We start from the raw sequence: 18,265 nt of genomic DNA on the forward strand, positions 1-18,265 counted from the left end.
CGGGGGAACCAGGATCTGAAGTGGAAGAGTCAGTGTAGGGAGCTTAGAGGTCATGGTCCCCAGGTAATAGCCAGCAGCCCATCTTTCTTATCCCAGCAGATCAGATTTTCTCCACCGAGGTGCCAGGGAACGAGACTCAGCTTATGCTAAACTCCCTTCAGCCAAACAAGCTGTACCGTGTGAGGGTGTCGGCGGGCACTGGGGCCGGCTACGGGGCCCCCTCACCATGGATGCAGCACAGGACACCCAGCGTGCACAACCAGAGCCATGGTATGGGGCTGGAGGGAACAGAACAGTGAGTGTGGCGGTATGGGTGTGACAGTGTGAGTATTTGTGTGCCCTTGGACCCCAAGACCTCACCACCCCATCCATCAGAGGCCTTCTGTAGCTCCCCCTGCTTCACAGGTAAGGGAAGCCATGGTGAAGGGCTGGGCCCTGGTGTCCTTTCTGTCCACCCTTTGACCTTGGACAAACCATTCACAACTCTGAAGCTTCATTTACTGCTGAGACACGGCACATGGATTAATAATTAATGTATGGTAAATGACTTGCTTAGAACCTCAGGAGAACCCCTTAAGTGGCAGCTGCTTTGGTGATTTTGATTGTTGTTTTCCTGGAGAGCCCAGTAATAGAGTGATTAAGTGCAGACAAAAGCTGGCACACATACTATCTGACACTGGGAAAGTTACTTAACTTCTCTGAGCATCGGTTTTTCTATCTGTAAAATGGAGATCATAGTGTTTGCTGAGCTGGGGATGAAGCTCAGTAGTAGAGTGCTTTTGTCTAGTGTGCACAAGGTCCTAGCTTCAATCCCCAGTACTTTAAAAAAACAAAGGTTTTTTTGTTTGTTTTATAAGATTATAAGAATAAAGTTAAAATACACATGCAAAGTGCTTTAAACAGTGTCTGACCCATAGTAAGCCCCCACTTTGGGTTCCAAGTGGGACTTCCCACTCTGATGGCTCGCTCCCTCCTTCCTGGCTTCCCTAGCCCCTTGCCGGAATTTGCTCCTTCAGGAAACTTACAGAGCCTCCTCTGTGCCAGACAAAGGTGCCCCTCGATGCGCCTTGGCAAATGCTCAGAAGGCCCCTGCACTCCCAGCTCTGCCTGAGTCCAGGTGCGCTGGTGCCGGCTGAGTGGCGCCATGCTGGGGAGACACTGCGAGCTCCCTGGAACCCCATCTCCCTGCCTCTTCCCTGGCCCCTCCCCCCACCACCCCGGTTTCTTTCTCTGCATTCCTCATTCTCCCTCCTTTTCCCCATCCTGCTCTTCTGTCCCCAGTCCCTTTTGCCCCTGCAGAGTTGAAGGTCCGGGCAAGGATGGAGTCTCTGGTCGTGTCATGGCAGCCGCCCCCCCACCCCACCCAGATCTCTGGCTATAAACTGTACTGGCGGGAAGTGGGGGCCGAGGAGGAAGCTGGTGGTGACCGCCCCCCAGGGAGCCACGGAGACCAGGCTTGGGATGTGGGGCCTGTCAGGCTCAAGAAGAAAGTGAAGCAGTATGAGCTGACCCAACTAGGTGAGGAGCCTGGGAACGGGAGGCGGGGACAGGACTGCATCAGGGACCAGACACAGGGCGGAAGAGGGGACAGTGGCTGCAGAGTCCGTCTAGCCAATGAGTGACCCTGTGACCTCCCCCCAGTCCCTGGCCGGCTGTATGAGGTGAAGCTTGTGGCGTTCAACAAACACGAGGATGGCTACGCAGCAGTGTGGAAGGGCAAGACGGAGAAGGCGCCCACGCCAGGTGAGGGTGCTGGGGAGGAGGGGCGGCGGCAGGGGAGGGGACTGCGGGCCGCTTGCTGCCCTCTCCCCTGGGCCAGTCTGACCAGCAGGGCAGGCAGGGTGATAGCCTCAGCTCACTCTGAAGCCCATCTTCCTAGGTAGCGTACTCTTCCTGGCCAGGCTAAAGAGAGCCCCAGCCCCTGCTCATGCGCTGTATGTCAGGCCTGTTGCCTCTTTTTCTTTTCTTTTTTTTTTTTTTTGGTATTTTTTGGGATTGAATTCTGGGCACTTGACCACTGAGCCACATCCCCAGCCCTATTTTGTATCTTATTTAGAGACAGGGTCCCACTGAGTTACCTAAGACCTTGTTAAGTTGCGGAGGCTGGCTTTGAATGCATGATCCTCCCGCCTAAACCTCCCAAGCCGCTGGGATTACAGGTGTGCACCACCACATCCGGCAGGCTCAGTGATTCCTGAGCCCAAGTTTGGCCTTAAAAAAACTTTTCAAACACATCCATCCACATCACACCATCTATCTGATCATCTTTCCACTCTGGACAGGGAGAATGTCCCTGTGTGCTCTACAGGGAAACCAAGGCTCAGAGAGGTAGGCTTGTCCCAGGTCACACACAGCTGAGACCAGACAGATTCCTGGCTCCCAGGTGGGTCTTTCTGCTGTGTTGCACTGCTCTGTAGCCCTTGGTTGCCAGTCATGGTACTTCCTCACCCCTGACTTCCAGGCTGATTTTCAGCCATGTGGTAGAGCAGGAAAAGTGCTCAAGAGAAGCCAAGAAACCTGGGTTCTAATTCCAGTTTGTTCATTTATTCATTCAGCAATTTTTTTACTGAGTATCTACTACGTGCCAGCTCTGTTCTGGGAATTTAGTGATGATCAACACAAATAAGGTACCTGCTGTCATGGAGTTTATTCTATTTTATGTTTATATAATAAACACTTATCATCAAATAGTACATACTGTGTGCCAGACACTTTCCTATCTGCTTTATAAATATTAATGAACTGAGTCCTCATAACAACCCCATGAGGTAGGTACTATCATCAGATGCACTTACAGAATAGGGAATGGAGGCACAGAGAGATTAAGTAACTTCTCTAAAGTCACATAGCTAGTAAGTGGCAGAGCTGGAATTTGAACCAAGGCAGCCTAGCTCTAGAATCTGTGCTCTTCTTAAGCCACAGTATGCTGTCTCTCTATGTATACATTGCATTCTTATGTCCTATATCTGCTATGTGTGTGCCCTTGACAAATCACTTAGATTGTTGGGAGTCTCAGTTTTGTTACCTGCAGGATCAAAAGAAAGGGCCCAAGGGCAAGCCTCAGGGACTGTGACCACTATACAGTGGGGGGAGTGTCCTCTCTCCCTTCCCCACACTCTAATCTTCCCCTTCTAGACCTACCCATCCAGAGGGGGCCGCCCTTGCCCCCCGCCCACGTCCATGCAGAATCAAACAGCTCCACGTCTATCTGGCTCCGGTGGAAAAAGCCAGACTTCACCACAGTCAAGATTGTCAACTACACGGTGCGCTTCAGCCCCTGGGGGCTGAGGAATGCCTCCCTGGTCACCTATTATACCAGGTGGGGACGAGAGACTGATGCTGGGAAAAGTGTGGGGGGGTACGACACGGGACCCTGGGGTTCAGAGACGGCTCACCTGTTCCCACTGCCGCGCGCTGAAGGTCTGCAGGGCCCACTGCCTTGCCTGTGGACCAGAAGGTGACGGGTAAGAAAGGAGAGGCTGTTTGACCATCTCCTCAGGACAGAGCATTGGTCTCCACCTTTGGAGAATGGACACAGAATCATCTTGCTTCTCCAGCCTCCGGGGGCTCCCTGTCTGCAGGGAGAAAGCCCTGCCACTGTCCTCAGAAACCCACCCTCAGAGAGATGGGAGGCAGTTCCTTTGGGAGGATGCTGATGGGAGCAGCTGTTCCTTTGACAAACACTGCGTTAAAAGCCCCTGATGTCTGGGGCTGGGGTTGTGGCTCAGTGGTTGAGCGCTTGCTTGCCTGGCATGTGTGAGGCCCTGGGTTCAGTTCTCAGCACCACATATAAATAAATAAAATTATGGTCCATCAACAACTAAAATATATATATTTTTTTTTTTTTTTAAATTTTTTATGTGTACAATTGCCACTAAGGCAGAATTAAGCCAAGATGGAGAAATGTTTCCTGGGGTGGGGAAATTAACTGGATTAATTCAGGAAGGCTCTCTGGAGAGGGGTGTCTGGCTTGGAGATTAGAAGTGGAGGGACATCCATCCCCACCTCTCTGTAGGTCCTCTGGGGTGTGTTTGTGGCCCTAGGCCAGGCCAGCTCCCTTTCCAGAGCAAGGCCTAGGGCTGGGGGCTGGGCCTGGGGGCAGGCAGGGGCGAGGCCTGCTGGCAATGCCCAGAGCGCTAGCCAGCTGCTGCCCCACAGCTCTGGAGAAGACATCCTCATTGGCGGGCTGAAGCCTTTCACCAAGTACGAGTTTGCGGTGCAGTCTCATGGAGTGGATGTGGACGGGCCTTTTGGCTCTGTGGTGGAGCGCTCTACCCTGCCTGACCGTGAGTGGTCTCAGCCCCTTGCCACCAGCCCACCTCCTGCCTCTCTCCTTCTTGCTCCCGTGGCCCTCTTTTTTGAAGCGTCTCTCAGAATCTCAAGGTCTGGGCAGAGCTGAGTGGAGGAGAGCTTCAGGGAGGGGAGGAGCTGAGGAGCACTGCCCCTGCCATTCTCAGGGACTCCCCAACTAGAGGCCAGAGCTCATCCGGGCTGTGTGGCTTGCTCCATGAGGGAGGAGGGGGGCGGACTGTCATCCCCTGACTCCCATGTCCGCAGAGCTGGGCTTCCAGTGGCCCTGCTCTCATCCCTCCCCTACACTCCAGGGCCCTCGACACCGCCATCTGACCTGCGCCTGAGCCCTCTGACGCCATCCACTGTTCGGCTGCACTGGTGTCCCCCCACGGAACCCAATGGTGAGATCGTGGAATATCTAATCCTATACAGCAACAACCACAGCCAGCCCGAGCACCAGTGGACACTGCTCACCACCGAGGGTGAGGGCCCCTGCCCAGCCCACCCCCACTCCAGCAGCCGGGCTTTCAAGGAGAGCAGCACCGAGGCCATTCTGGGGCTTCTGGGATTAACAGGGAGCCTCTGCTGCCCAGTGAAAGGCCGACTTCTCAGCCCTGCGTCCCACCCCACCCACCCCTCACCCTGCTCTCCCACTTCCCCCACCCCAGGAAACATCTTCAGTGCTGAGGTGCATGGCCTGGAGAGCGACACCAGGTACTTCTTCAAGATGGGGGCACGCACAGAGGTGGGCCCTGGGCCGTTCTCCCGCCTGCAGGATGTAATCACTCTCCAGGAGAAGTTCTCAGGTAGGAGCCTCCGGAGGAAGGAGGACTACCTACCCTGGGGCAGCCAGGTCCCCGGCAGCTCCTGGAGTAGACTTCCAAGCCCCTGCCTCTGGGTACAACTACTTAGCTCTCAGTTTGGACAGCTGCCCTCCTGGTTGGTTGGGAGCAGGGTGAACTGGAAGGGAGAAAGTGGTAAGGTGGTGACTTGGTTGAGAGGCCAGCTTCCTAGCAGACTGGTGTGGCTTAGAGACCATTTCTTTGAGAGATTGCTTTTGATTGGTGGATTGGCTTGGCCAGGTGATGAGCTTTTTGGCTGGAGGTGGGTAGGACTGGCTAAGTGACTTTCAGGGCTCAGTGTAAAATGATAATCCAGGGCTCTTCATTTTAAAAAATTACAAATTTAAGCCGAGCGTTATGGTGCACGCCTGTAATCCCAGCGGCTCGGGAGGCTGAGGCATGGGGATCACGAGTTTAAAGTCAGCCTCAGGAAAAAGCGAGGTGCTAAGCAACTCAGTGAAACCCTGTCTCTAAATAAAATACAAAATAGGGCTGGGGATGTGGCTCAGTGATCGAGTGCTCCCCCTCAGTACCCCCCCCCAAAAATTATGAATTTTAAGATGATGACCACAGAGCGTTAAGCCATGTGGGCCTGAGGCAACTGCACACCATGAAGCAAGACCTAGTGGGCAGGCAGGCTGTTCACTGCATTGAAAGGCCAGTTTGATGTGGACAGACCACAGCCTGTGGATGTGTGGGGTGGGATCACCAGGCGGGTGGTGGTGGTCCTTGTGAGGGTGTAGGGCCCTCCTGTCTTGGCATGAGAAGATCGCAAACTGCTGAAAGCTGAAGCCAGTGGTCTCCTGTGGAAGCTCGAGTCATCCTGATCTGTGAGCCGCTGCCTTTCTCCTGTATTTGACCATCTCTGTCCTGTCTTTGCCCCGCCAGACTCCTTGGATGTGCACTCAGTCACAGGCATCATCGTGGGTGTCTGCCTGGGCCTCCTCTGCCTCCTGGCCTGCATGTGTGCTGGCCTTCGACGCGGCCCCCACAGGTGGGCAAGGACACCTATCTGACCAAAGACAGATTTCCAGAAAGGGCTGCAGGATGGGTAAACCGGGAAAGTCACCAGGATCCCCATTAAAGTTAGGACTTGGGGAGCTGGAGGCCAAGCTTGGGGGTAGAACACTTGCGTAGCATGTAGGTATGAGGCCATGTTTGAACCCCAGCATTGCAAAAATTAAATTAAATGGGACTCTAGGATGAAGGGACATGGGAGTGGTGGGAGATGTTCTTATAAGAATGGGGGTGGGCTTAGGGGGTCTCCCAGTCAGCAAGGACAGACCAAATCACCTTGCTCATGCTTCCAGCATCTTGGAAATAAAGGCCCCAGACTTTCATATTTCTGGAGCTGGGGTAGAAGAAACCATGTCGGGCTGTTTGGATAATAGTTGTTCCCTACTCTTTGTGTAGATTGGAAAACAAGGCCCAAAGGTAGGCAGGAACCTGGCCTGAGACATGGCAGGGCTGGATGCCAGTCCCAGCCCACTCTCCACTCTGACCACTGGGCCTTGTTTCCCATCTTGCCTTCCAGGGAAGCCCTCCCAGGCCTGTCCTCCACTGCCACAGCTGGGAACCCAGCGCTGTACTCTAGAGCCCGGCTGGGCCCACCTAGTCTCCCTGCTGCCCGTGAGCTGGAGTCCCTTGTGCACCCCCGACCCCAGGACTGGTCCCCACCACCCTCAGACATGGAAGACAAGGCTGAAGTGCACAGCCTTATGGGTGGCAGCATTTCGGACTGCCGGGGTCACTCCAAGAGAAAGGTAGCCTGAAGTCTAGTTTACATCAGAGACCCCCGCTCCTGCTCATTCCCAAATAGGACACCAGAGGGCGCCAGAGCACAACGTGTGACTGCAAGGGTCACCCGCCCCCACACCACACATACCCAATTGCAAAAGAGGCACATTCTCCCCTCTCCATCAATGATTGGCAGGACCAGGAAGCAGGTGGGTCTCCATTCCCGCAGAATATACTGGCCTGCTTCTCATCAAGGGGAAAGTCCTTGTTTGCAGGTGACTGGAGCTGGCCAGAACACCTCTTCGTCCCCAGAGCTGGGAGCCTTCTTAAGACTGAGGAGGGAGAAGAAGCTGGTCAGCTTGTCTGTGGCCAAGTGGGACCAAGATAAGGGCAGGCCCCTGAAAGATAGAGCTCCCCACGCTGGCAGTGGTCACTCATCTCAGCCAGCTGACCCATCAGTCCTTCCCTCACCTCCCTGCCAGGCTGGTATTAGGCTGTCTACAGAGGGGCCGCTGCATCCGCAAACTCTCCCACTCACACACGGCCTTCCTGTGCTTCTCCCTGTCCTTGGGAAGGGGCTTTAGCAGGGAACCTGTGGTCAGGGAGATAGAAGGGGGCCAGGACTCTGGGCTCTGCTTCTGCATAGTCCCATCTATTTCCCTCCTTCGTGCTTCCCTCTCCCAGCCAATCCCCACCACGCTCCTCGGTGTCCTCTTCTTTCTCCTGTGCAGATCTCCTGGTCTCAGCCAGGTGGGCCAAGCTGGGCAAGTTCCTGGGCCAGCTGCGAGCTACCCCAGGTGGGCCCCAGGCCTGCTCTGACCCAGGCCCTGTTGCCCCCTGCTGGAACTGGACAGACGCTGTTGCTGCAGGCTCTGGTGTATGATGCTATAAAGGTCAGTATCCTGGGAATAAGGGTTGGAAAAGGATCTGGATATTATCATCATCTTGGTGGGACACTTCCTGTTTCCTTTTCCACTTCTCATATGATGCATACCCTGATGTACAGTCAGTCTCTCTCTGTTCCACGTATGTGGTTCTTGTTTCTGATCATTCTCAGTGATGGTCCCTGGTCTTTGTGTTCTGTGCTCTAACCAGGGTAATGGGAGGAAGAAGCCACCCCCAGCCTGCGGAAACCAGGTGGAGGCCGAGGTTATTGTTCACTCTGACTTCAGTGCATCCAAAGGGAGCCCTGACCTCCATCTCCAAGACATAGAGCCTCAGGACTCTCTGCCTGCAGAGGCTTCTGGCCTCTCCTCTGGTGTTGTGGATCTCAGGCCCCAGGCAGACTGGCTAGACAGGGAGCTGGAAGGGTGTGAGCAGACAGCCACTGGACCAGACAGACTTACCTGCTTGCCAGAGGCAGCCAGTGCCTCCTGCCCCTATCCGGATCTCCAGCCCAGTGAGGCTCCGAAGGAGGCCTGTGGGAACAGCTGCCAGCCCAAAGCCCCCTGCTCTCCAGGAGCCAGCCCAGGCCTGCCCAGGGTCCCCGTCTCCTCTGCTTAGCTCCCCTAAGCAGAAGGTACAGTCTAAGCAGGCTGATATGGCTTATGGTATGTGACATGCATGGCCATGCCTATACACATGTGTACCTGCAGATATCATCAAGCCCTTTGGAGCCTCCTAGGATGCTTTGGCTGGGGGGAGAGGAAGAATTGGATCATTCACTCCCCCCACACTCTTTGTGACACACATGTGATATGTGAGAGACATGTGAGACACAGCTACGTGTGATGTGCACATGTGTGAAGCCACATGTGTGTGTACTGGTTGGTGAACTGGGAAACCCTGGCTGCCATAGTGGTGACTATGGCCTAATCGATTCTCCAGGTCAGGACAGTATCCCAGAGTGGTCAGTCCCCATCCCTGTGGGCTCCCACCTCTGTCACCCAGCCTTTTATTACACACTCTGCGAGTGTCTCCAATGCCCTGTCTGACAAAGACGGCCCCAGCCCACTCTCCTGTCCGGCTGGGCTGAGTGCAGTAGGCTCTGAATGCCTGACATTTTAGCCACACCGCCTTCACCTCCCATAATCCCATGACCCAAATTTAGAAGGTGACCCTGGCTCCACTCAGAGCAACTCTGTGTCTGATTTTATAATTTGGGAAGTGCCTGGCTTTGGAAATCTATATTCTTTCCCCACTCCCTTCCTTTCTCCCTGTTCCCTGCTCTAGTGATCTATCTATAGATATCTTGCTCTCTGGGTTCCAGTTCCAGTGTCCTCTTCCCAGTGAGGTCTCCCTTTCCTCTCTCGTTTCCCTTTCTCTCTGTCTCTCTTATCCCTCATGTCTCTCCAGACTGTGCCATCCAGTTCTGCCTGGCTTCAACCTCTGCACCCTTCCCTAACAACATGGCTACCTCATGTCTGCTTCAGGCCACAGCATGACTCCTATGTCAGCCACATTCCCCTGAACACACAACCCTCCCTCCACCTCCTCCCCCACTTCCTCTGCTCAGTCCTCCTCCACCAGCCCCCTCCCCAGGCAGATCACCGACCCCCAGGGCAGGTTTGGAGAAGACCTAGCTTCCACTTCCTCCTTCTCCTTGGGACTGGGATGGGAGGGTTCTCCATAGAGCTGATGAGTCCAAGTCACAAGGGAAGTTTTGAGGCAGAAGGGAACTATGACCCAGAGGCTTGGAATAAAGGGATTTCCTCCCTTCCATTCAGGATGGAGGTGGATTGTTACCTTTCTTCCCTACTGAAGCTGAAAGGGGAGAGGGGAGCTGGAGTAAGGGGTGCAGCCCAGCAGCTTACACCCACCCCAGCACATTGAACTAATGGGACTGGATCTAGGGTAGAGGGACTGGAGTCTCTTCCTCCAGGAGGCTAGAAGGGAGGTCTTTCATAGGAAAAGTGGGTTTGGCTTGTTTTATTATTTTTTTTTTCTTTTGAATCCTGAAGTAATTTTCTGTTGACCCGCTGCACAGGGACAAGCTTGACTTCTGTTTCCTGTGCAGTGAAAACCCTGTCATTTATTTGATTTTTCACCTCAGCCCTCACAGGAGCATAGAATGTGGGGTCTCTTGCTCCCTAACTGCGTCTTTTTAACTGATCTGCACATCAAGAGTTAACTCTGGCTTCTGGGCCAAATTAGAAATAAGCAGTCTATCTTTCTTTTCTTTTCTTTCCGTCTTTTTTTTTTTTTTATCGTTGAAATGTCTCTCAGTGGAGCTGCAGCCTCCTCAGCCCCTGAATGCATCTGTGTTTATTACACTCGGGTGTCACTCACGGTTGACATCCTCACCTACATTTCCTCCTCCTCCCCTCCTTCAGCCAGCCTATGATAACACTAAAGATTATTAATGTCGGTTTTGTATCTCGTTAAAGACAGAATTGTCACTTATACTCTTTCTGCAGCATTCAGCTTTGCGGTAGCTGACGCCACTGTGTATGTTTCATCGTTGCTGTGAAGGTCAAAAGCCTCATTTTATTTTCCTGGTTTGATTTTTTTTTTAAGAAAAAAACTGCTCTGAATTAAATGGCTGTTTTAACAGTAGGCTCTTAGCATTACACCACATAGTCATTTTTCATGTTCTTGTTTAACAGGCACTGAGGTTCTGGTTTAAATTAAATAGCTGCAAATGAGACAATTTATAACCCATTAGGTTGGGTGGAAAATTGTTTCTCAAAAGCAAATAAGTAATAAATCTGGTATCTGCCTATAACTCACAGTTGATAAGAAAGTGGCCATTACTCACTAGCATTATATATGATTTGGGCTCTGGGTAATTTGGAAGTGTTAGGTTTGTGTCTTTGTAGCAGTATTTTTATTAGAAAAGAGTCTATTGGCCTTTTATAGGGTATTAATCCCTTTGTCACCTACCATTGATGCCTTAAGTTTTTTGAGTCTCATTTAAAAATCTTCCTTTTCTTGATGCATGACAAGTGTAATCGGTACTTGCTCATTTATTTGTTTATATTTAGTTTATGATGTATTATTTAATTATTTTTCCAGCATCTTTTTCCTTATGAATATGATATTCTTTAGTGTTAAGCTAAGGCATTGATCATGTATCTACCCCCGTAATGAATTAATAAACTATTTTCCAGACATATGTTATTCTTTATGGAACTAATGATTCGAAATCTCTCAGCTTTTCTACCCTGGGGAGTTCATTTCCTACAAGGATAGGAAATGGTGGTTTTTTAAGGGTAGAGAAAATGTTCACAAGAAAGAACTAACCCATCTCCTCCCCTCAACAGGCACTTAAGAAAAAGACTTAAGTTTAGGAAAAGGGGCTGGGGGTATAACTCTGTGGTAGAGCACTTGCCTTTCATAAGCATTCAAAAGGCCCAGTGTTCAACACCCCTCCCCACACAAAGAAACCATGAGGGAAGATGTGTTCTTTGATGGCATGCAAACTCTCTGGGGACCTCTCTGCATCTGGGTACACACTTTCCTGAACTTTCTTAGGTACAAGGAAAGAGCTGTGGGTTCCACAACCATTCTTTATAGCTGGTCATCAAAATTACTGATGCCTGCACATTCACACACATGGGCATTATGTCTGTGAGCTCAGATTCACAGATGCATAGTCACCTACACAAACACACTGTTGTCCATTAACTCAAGTGCATACACAGTCTGACATCCAGAACTCCACACTCACACCCCACGCACATCTCAGGATCACAGCTGGCAGCTGCTCCAGGCTCTATAAAGAGCCAGGAATGGATTTTTCTATTGGAAGAAACCAAGAGCCAGAGACTGTCCTGACCAGGACCACCCCCAAAGTGGCGGGTGGGCCAGACCCAGAGTTAATTGACAGATCATACAGAGAGATACTGCACATTTTGCATGCAGTAGAATAGCTATTATTTGCATATCACTCTCAGACCAAGCGTTGTGATAAAGAAGAATTAAACACTTGTCAAGATGAATTTAAAATGACAACAATTCAGGACACCAATTTGACCTCTCAGAGCCTAGGACATGTCAAGAAGGGGTTGTTGAGGATTCAAGCCCTGCAGGGGAGTAGTTCCAGGACTTTAGGCCTGGGAGGTCCCTCTTTCCCTACCTTTCCTATGGCCAGTAGAGGCCTCACTTGCCAATTCTCACAGTGAAATCCATTTGGGGTTATGACACACTGGGTCCCTGACCTTGAATTTCTCCATCGCCTCCCACTGCTCACTTAAGTCTTGTTTCTCAGGCTCATCTTCCAGCTTCTACTGCAGAGTGAGGAGTTCCTGGGCTGTACAAACCCTCTCATTAGCAGACTTGTCCATGTAAAAGCAGTCTGATTTCTGCAGGCATTTACCACCAAAAATGACTTTATATAACACTCCTAGTTCCAAAGGTCCAGAGTTAATATCAAAAGACAGACTTAAGGCTTGCACAATGATGCACACCTGTAATCTCAGCTACTCACCATGCCAAGGCAGGAGGATTGCAAGTTTGAAGCCACTCGGAACAAGTTAATGGGACTGTATCTCAAAATAAAATAAAAGGGGCTGGGTTTGTGGCTCAGTGGTAGAGCACTTGCCTAGTAAGTATAAGGCACTGGGTTCAATTCCCAGCACTGCCAATCTAATGGCAGAGGAGCAAATAACCGAGTGAAGCCAGAGCTCCAGGGCTAGCAAGAATACATTTGCCCTAAGAGACATGCTTGCCTTCTGTAACATTCTCATAGGCATCTTTGTTATCCTCTTATGTTTTTGGTTTTTTTTTTTTTGTTTTTTTTTTTTTGTTTTTTTTTTTTTTTTTTTAGAGAGAGTGAGAGAGGAGGGAGGGAGGGAGGGGGAGAGAGAGAGAGAGAATTTTTTAATATTTATTTTTTAGTTCTCGGTGGACACAACATCTTTGTTGGTTATGTGGTGCTGAGGATCGAACCTGGGCCGCACGCATGCCAGGCGAGCGCGCTACCGCTTGAGCCACATCCCCAGCCCCATCCTCTTATGTTTTCTGACACGAAAACATCAGAATCTGTGTGGCACATAGATGTTATTGACAATTTTAATTTTCAGTGTGCTTTCCCAGTTACTAAATCATTTGTCCAGGCCTGTGCCATTTAAAGGTCTCCTGGGTCGTGTAGGAGAGATATGGTTATCTTCACCTTTCAGACAAGCTCAGTGAGTGATTTCCTGGGCCAGGCAGCAGGCAAAAGTGGGGTGGATCCTGTTGGGTCTGCTCTTCTCAGGCAATCTACCCAAGATTGAGGAGTTGCCTTAACTCCTCAGTCTAGGAAAGCCAGTCTTGCGGCAGAACGACCTATGCTTTGAGTTTGAGCGGAAAGACCAGGTGCCCACGGAATTCTCAGTCTCTGACAACTTTGAGTAGCTTCTAGGGAATTAGCCCTAAAATAAAGTCTTGGATACATTGGAGGAGGGCGCAGCAGAAAGAGTGGGTCAGAGTAAATCCCGCAGCTTTGCGTGTTTCTTCTCAGCCCTGACGTGTTCCACAGTCCGCTGGGTCTATACTTCTCCAGACGCTCAAGTCCGGGACTGGCGGGCCACGAGGGGACACAGGGCTACAGCCCGAGACGGCGCCGGCCGCTCCAGCCACAGTTCAAAGCGCAGGGGGCGCGTCCGCCGCGCAGCCGGGAATGTCCGGCCGCTTAAAGCGCTCGCCGGCTCTTTTGTTCCCCAGACCCGGCCTCCGGGGAGAGGGGGCTGGGGGAGGGGACCCGGAGGGGAGAGAAGGGGGGCGGCGGGCAGAGGAGGAGGGCGGGGCGGGCGCGGGCGGTGCGAGTGCGGAGCGCGCACCCCGGGCGAGGCTGACAGATCGCCGGAGTGGGTGCAAGATGGCGCAAGCGGAGCTCCCTCTGCGCCCCCCGCGTTCCTAGGCAGGCATGCGGCCCCAGCCCCCCGCCGCCCGGGCTCGGCCCCGGCCAGAGCCCCGGCCCCGGCCCCGGCGCCGGCCCCGCGGGACGCTGTGAGCCGCGAGAGGCCCGGGAGCTGCGCGTCGCCGAGCCCAGCGGACCGAGAGCCCCATGGCTGCGCCGCGCACCGCGTCCCCGCGCCGCCCGCCCGCGCCGCACTGGCCCCGGCTCCTGCTATTGCTGCTGCTGCCGCTACTGCTGCCCGCGCCAAGCGAGGGTGAGCGAGGGCGCCCTCAACCCCTGCGGCTGCGGACAGAGCCCAGGGCTGGACCGGAGGGGAGTAAGCCGGCGCGAGGGGCGGACCCCGGGAGTGCGGCGCGGACCTGCGGGCAGACCTGGCTCAGGAGGGACCGAGCGGGACAGAATGGAGAGGGACCGAGAGAGAAACCGAGGCGGGGCTGCCTAAGACTGAAGCGGGGTGCTAAGAAGGGGGCACCAGGAGAGATTCCCGGGCTCGGTCCGCTACTGCTCCGGGACGCAGGACAGGACCCCGATCTCGGACCGAGTGGCCAGGAGGGTGGCGAAACCGGAGCTAGGGGAGGGGAGCGGGCTGGCGTTGGGGATACAGAAACCAGCCAGAGGAGACTGCATGGCTGAGTCCCAGCCGAGGGGGGCGAACTGGGATGCTTGTAGCCTAGCCGTGGACCCTGAGTCGCCCGAAGCGACCGACAGAGGCAGGAGACAGTAGACCGCGGGGCGGAGGCCGGATCCCAGTCCACTGCGCGGGACTGAGAGGGCACATCCCGGATTTGGAGTTGAGACTGGGGCAGGGAGTGCTCAGGACAGATTGAGGAAGAGGAGGAGGAAGATTCTGGGGGGCGGCGTGTGGGGAGAGAGCGAGCCAGGAGAGAGCCCAGGAGAGAAGGACGAGAGGAGAACCTTCTGAGAGCCAGAGCCAGCCATCGGATGCCCACGTGCCGCGCCCTTCCCCAGAGAGTGTACTCGTAGAGAGACCCTGTCCCTGGGCTCGCGGCGCTGTCCGGCTTTGCTGCCCTGAGCTGCATCACCAGCACCCTGTTCCCTTGGTGACTGTAAGGGGCCCATCAAATGGGAGAGGGATGCCAATCAAGTCCCTTCCTCTCCCACTCCAAATTCTCAGCAGACACACATTTGGACTATTTTCTCTCTTCTTCCCTTCTAACAAGCAGAATATTGCGTTCACATCAGGGAGAAACTTTAGCCTGCCGGTTGGCTATACCCGGGTTGAATTAGGGACTGAGGCAACTAAAACTCTGAATATGGGGAGGATGGTGAGGGTTTGGAGTATGATCCTCAAATGCCTTAAAACCTCACATATCCCTGGGGGGTCTGGGATATCCCCAGCATTCCTGCACTCCTTTCTCCTCACCCACTTCCCGATATCCCCTAGAGGGGAGGGCCCTGGTCTGTTGGGCTGGGCCAGTTTCAGGATCACTATTTCCCTGGAAATGTGAGCAGGAATTTGTGGCTGCCCATTCAGACCAGGTGGGTTCATTCCTCCTGGAGTGAAGTTGTTACAGGTCTGGTAAGTTGCCTGCTGGAGAACTTGGTGACTTGGCATCGTGCCTGGGATGCTTGTTCCTCCTGTAGGGCTTCTGATTTCCAGATCAGCCTCTTCTTTTCCCTCCTCTTTTCCCAGCTCATTTCTTTTCTTCTGCAAGAGTAAAAGGCTCTAGGTCCCTGTCCTGCTAAGTGTTGGGAATCTTAGTTGGTGCTTGCGACATCTCATCTCTCCTTATAACAAAGGCCACTGGACCAACACCCAGAGCAGGGAGGGAAGGGGTCTACAGGCCACAGCCTAGCCTGTACCCTGGGTAATGGGCCCCCACCTCCTGCTCCCAATGCCAGGCATTGAACCAGGCCTCTGATGATTTTGCATGATTTATTACTATCTCATTCCATTTCTTTAGAACTTTTAAATTTCCATAGTGCCACTGAGTTTGTAAATCATGTCAAACAACCCTATGACACAAGCTACATTGTTGTTCCCTAATTCAAACAGATGAGAAGTGAGAAGCCAGGACAAATTGATCCTTTCACCTAAGATCACCTCCTGAAATCTGTGAGACTTCAGTGCTTATTCAGGGTGACCCCAGAAGGGCAGCAGTTGTGTTGGAATCAGTCTTGAATCACAGATTTGTAGCTACTAACTGTGAAACCCTGGGCAAGTCCCTTAACATATTTGGGCTTTAGTTTCTTTTTTGGTGAAAGAGGAAATGGTACAAATAATACTCATCTTTCTGAGGTGGTCTGTGATTAAGAAAATACTGCTTGGGATGGTACTTTGCAATGCATAAGGTTCGGTATATAACAGGGATTTCTATTAACATGACTGAAACATGGGAATGGGATGCTAGGCCCAGGGAACTGGAAATCCCAGTGTGTGGATTTTACACTAAGGTCTCCTTTTCCTCTCATCTCCCCTTCCCTGATGCAGGTCTTGGCCACTCTGCAGAACTGGCATTTGCTGTGGAGCCCAGTGATGATGTTGCTGTCCCAGGGCAGCCTGTAGTGCTGGGCTGCAAAGTGGAGGGGACCCCTCCAGTGCGAATAACCTGGAGGAAGAATGGGGTGGAGCTTGCTGAGAGTACCCACTCTTCCTTGCTGGCCAATGGGTCCTTACTGATCCATCACTTCAGGCTGGAGCGGGGAGGCAGCCCTTCAGATGAGGGTGACTATGAGTGTGTGGCTCAGAACCGCTTTGGACTGGTGGTCAGCCGGAAGGCTCGAATCCAGGCTGCAAGTAAGTGCCCGTTTCCTTTTGTGTAAGTCAGATTGGTAATCCAGGGTCACCTGGGGGCAGGGAGGAAGTGCCATCTCTTGCAATGTTCTGGAGAACTAATTTCCCAGCATGGGTCAGTTAAGAGGTGCATGGCATGAATTGGGGTGATAAATTGTATCATGTGCTCCTTTAATGGATTGGAATGTTGAATGCACAAGAATGTAGCCAAACACTCCCGGTGTGGGGGTGAGGATTCTTGGGCTTTAGTCTTGGACCAGCTTGTCTTAGCTGCGTATGTCTGTGGTACTTCAAGCATCTTGGTCCATTGAATATGTTTCTTATGTAAATAATGCCTTATTTGTGAGTGATGTAAGAAATTTTTGTGCTACATGCATTTTTTTTTTTTTTGGTATGTGTGTGTATGTGTGTGTGTGCGTGTGTCTGGTGCTGGGGATTGAACCCATGGCCTTGTACATGCGAGGCAAGCACTCTACCAACTGAGCTATATCTCCAGCCCCCTACATGCATTTTTTTAAACATTTATTTTTTAGTTGTAAGTGGACACAATACCTTTATTTTTTTAATTTTTTTTTTTTTTTTTTTTTTTTTGTGGTGCTGAGGATCGAACACAGTGCCTCATGCATGCTAGATGAGTACTCTTCCTTTGAGCCACAACCCCAGCCCTGGCTGCATATATATTTTAAATTATGTGCTGACTTTAGAACCTTTTGGGTAGTATAAGACCTCTCTATATAAGCAGTGGAGTGCTGAAGCTTGTCACCAAACTTATTTTAAAAGTATATGGTAGGTTGGGGATACAGCTCAATGGCAGAGCATTTGCCTAACAAGCCTGAGGCCCTGGGTTCAATTCCCAATACCACAAGAAAAATAAATCAATAAAAAAATATGTGGTAGGGGCTGGAGTTGTGGCTCAGTGATAGAGTGCTCACCTAGCACATGTGAAACACTGGGTTTGATCCTCAGCACACATAAAAATAAATAAATAAAGTAAAGGTACTATGTCCATCTACAACTAAAAAATATATTTAAAAAAAAATATGTGACTGGGGGCAGTTGAGCACACCGGTAATCACAGTGGCTTGGGAGGCTAAGGCAGTAGGATCCCAAGTTCAAAGCCAGCCTCAGCAATGGCACAGTGCTAAGCAACTCAGTGAGACCCTGTCTCTAAATAAAATACAAAAATAGGGCCGGGATGTGACTCAGTGGTTGAGTGTCCCTGAGTTCAATCCCCAGTACCAAATTTTATTTTTATATATATTTAAGGTTTATCTCATTGATAGCATCCATCTTTATGCTAATGAGCTTTTTTGAATGGGAGAGAAAAGGCCAGACAAGGTATTTCAGCTCTAGAACTGTGCTTTGCTGGCCCTGATGGATCATCAATTGTTGTGGTGATAAGAATAATAGTTGTACTTTAGCTGCTCTGTCCTGAAAATTCTGCTATTATTATTGTTGTGTTTGATTCATGCTGTGCTATGCACATCCGGAGTGTGTTGGTAAACCAAAATTAGTGATGCATCTTGGGGAGGCAGCAAGCTGAGGACACCCATGGGGGGGTCATGGTTGAGAAGCACTGCTCTTGACACAGGACAAAAGTTTTGGCAAGTAAAAAATGTTCTCTATTTCATACATCTATACTTTGGGGAGGTGGCTGTCCCTTGGAGAGGCTGTTTTGGCATTCATTGGTAATAATCTGTAGCTATGGCTTAGTGAGTACTTGCTGCATGCCAGGCACCCTGGTGGATTAACTCACTGAGTCATCACCAGGACCCTGGGAGATAGGCCATCATCGTTTCCCTTTCACAGATGAGAAAACTAAACCTTAGCAGGGGTTTAGTGACATTCTTCTAAGCA

General features: G+C 51.6%; 2 protein-coding genes across 6 annotated transcripts in view; both read left to right on the top strand.

Moving 5' to 3' along the window:
* Positions 1–10,104, top strand: part of IGDCC4 (immunoglobulin superfamily DCC subclass member 4) — a 37,289-nt gene extending 27,185 nt beyond the window's left edge. For 2 of the 4 annotated variants that reach the window (XM_081292108.1, XM_081292106.1), the window contains exons 10-20: positions 97–270; positions 1,282–1,518; positions 1,642–1,743; positions 3,136–3,319; positions 4,159–4,286; positions 4,605–4,775; positions 4,962–5,099; positions 6,024–6,129; positions 6,670–6,898; positions 7,604–7,765; positions 7,968–10,104. In XM_081292108.1, coding sequence (XP_081148234.1) covers positions 97–270; positions 1,282–1,518; positions 1,642–1,743; positions 3,136–3,319; positions 4,159–4,286; positions 4,605–4,775; positions 4,962–5,099; positions 6,024–6,129; positions 6,670–6,898; positions 7,604–7,765; positions 7,968–8,375 — 2,039 coding nt within the window. In that variant the 3' untranslated portion in view covers positions 8,376–10,104. The remainder of the gene's footprint in view (positions 1–96; positions 271–1,281; positions 1,519–1,641; positions 1,744–3,135; positions 3,320–4,158; positions 4,287–4,604; positions 4,776–4,961; positions 5,100–6,023; positions 6,130–6,669; positions 6,899–7,603; positions 7,766–7,967) is intronic. The other 2 variants (XM_081292109.1, XM_081292107.1) reach the window with 1 other exon arrangement.
* A 2,815-nt stretch (positions 10,105–12,919) lies between these two features.
* The window catches only part of IGDCC3 (immunoglobulin superfamily DCC subclass member 3), a 40,858-nt gene continuing 35,512 nt past the window's right edge, over positions 12,920–18,265 (top strand). For both annotated transcript variants that reach the window (XM_081289156.1, XM_081289157.1), the window contains exons 1-2: positions 12,920–13,906; positions 16,106–16,411. In XM_081289156.1, the coding sequence (XP_081145282.1) occupies positions 13,801–13,906; positions 16,106–16,411 (412 nt within the window). In that variant the 5' untranslated portion in view covers positions 12,920–13,800. The remainder of the gene's footprint in view (positions 13,907–16,105; positions 16,412–18,265) is intronic.

This window comes from Spermophilus citellus (genome assembly GCF_964194105.1).
Source record: "Spermophilus citellus genome assembly, chromosome: 4".
NCBI lineage: Eukaryota > Metazoa > Chordata > Mammalia > Rodentia > Sciuridae > Spermophilus > Spermophilus citellus.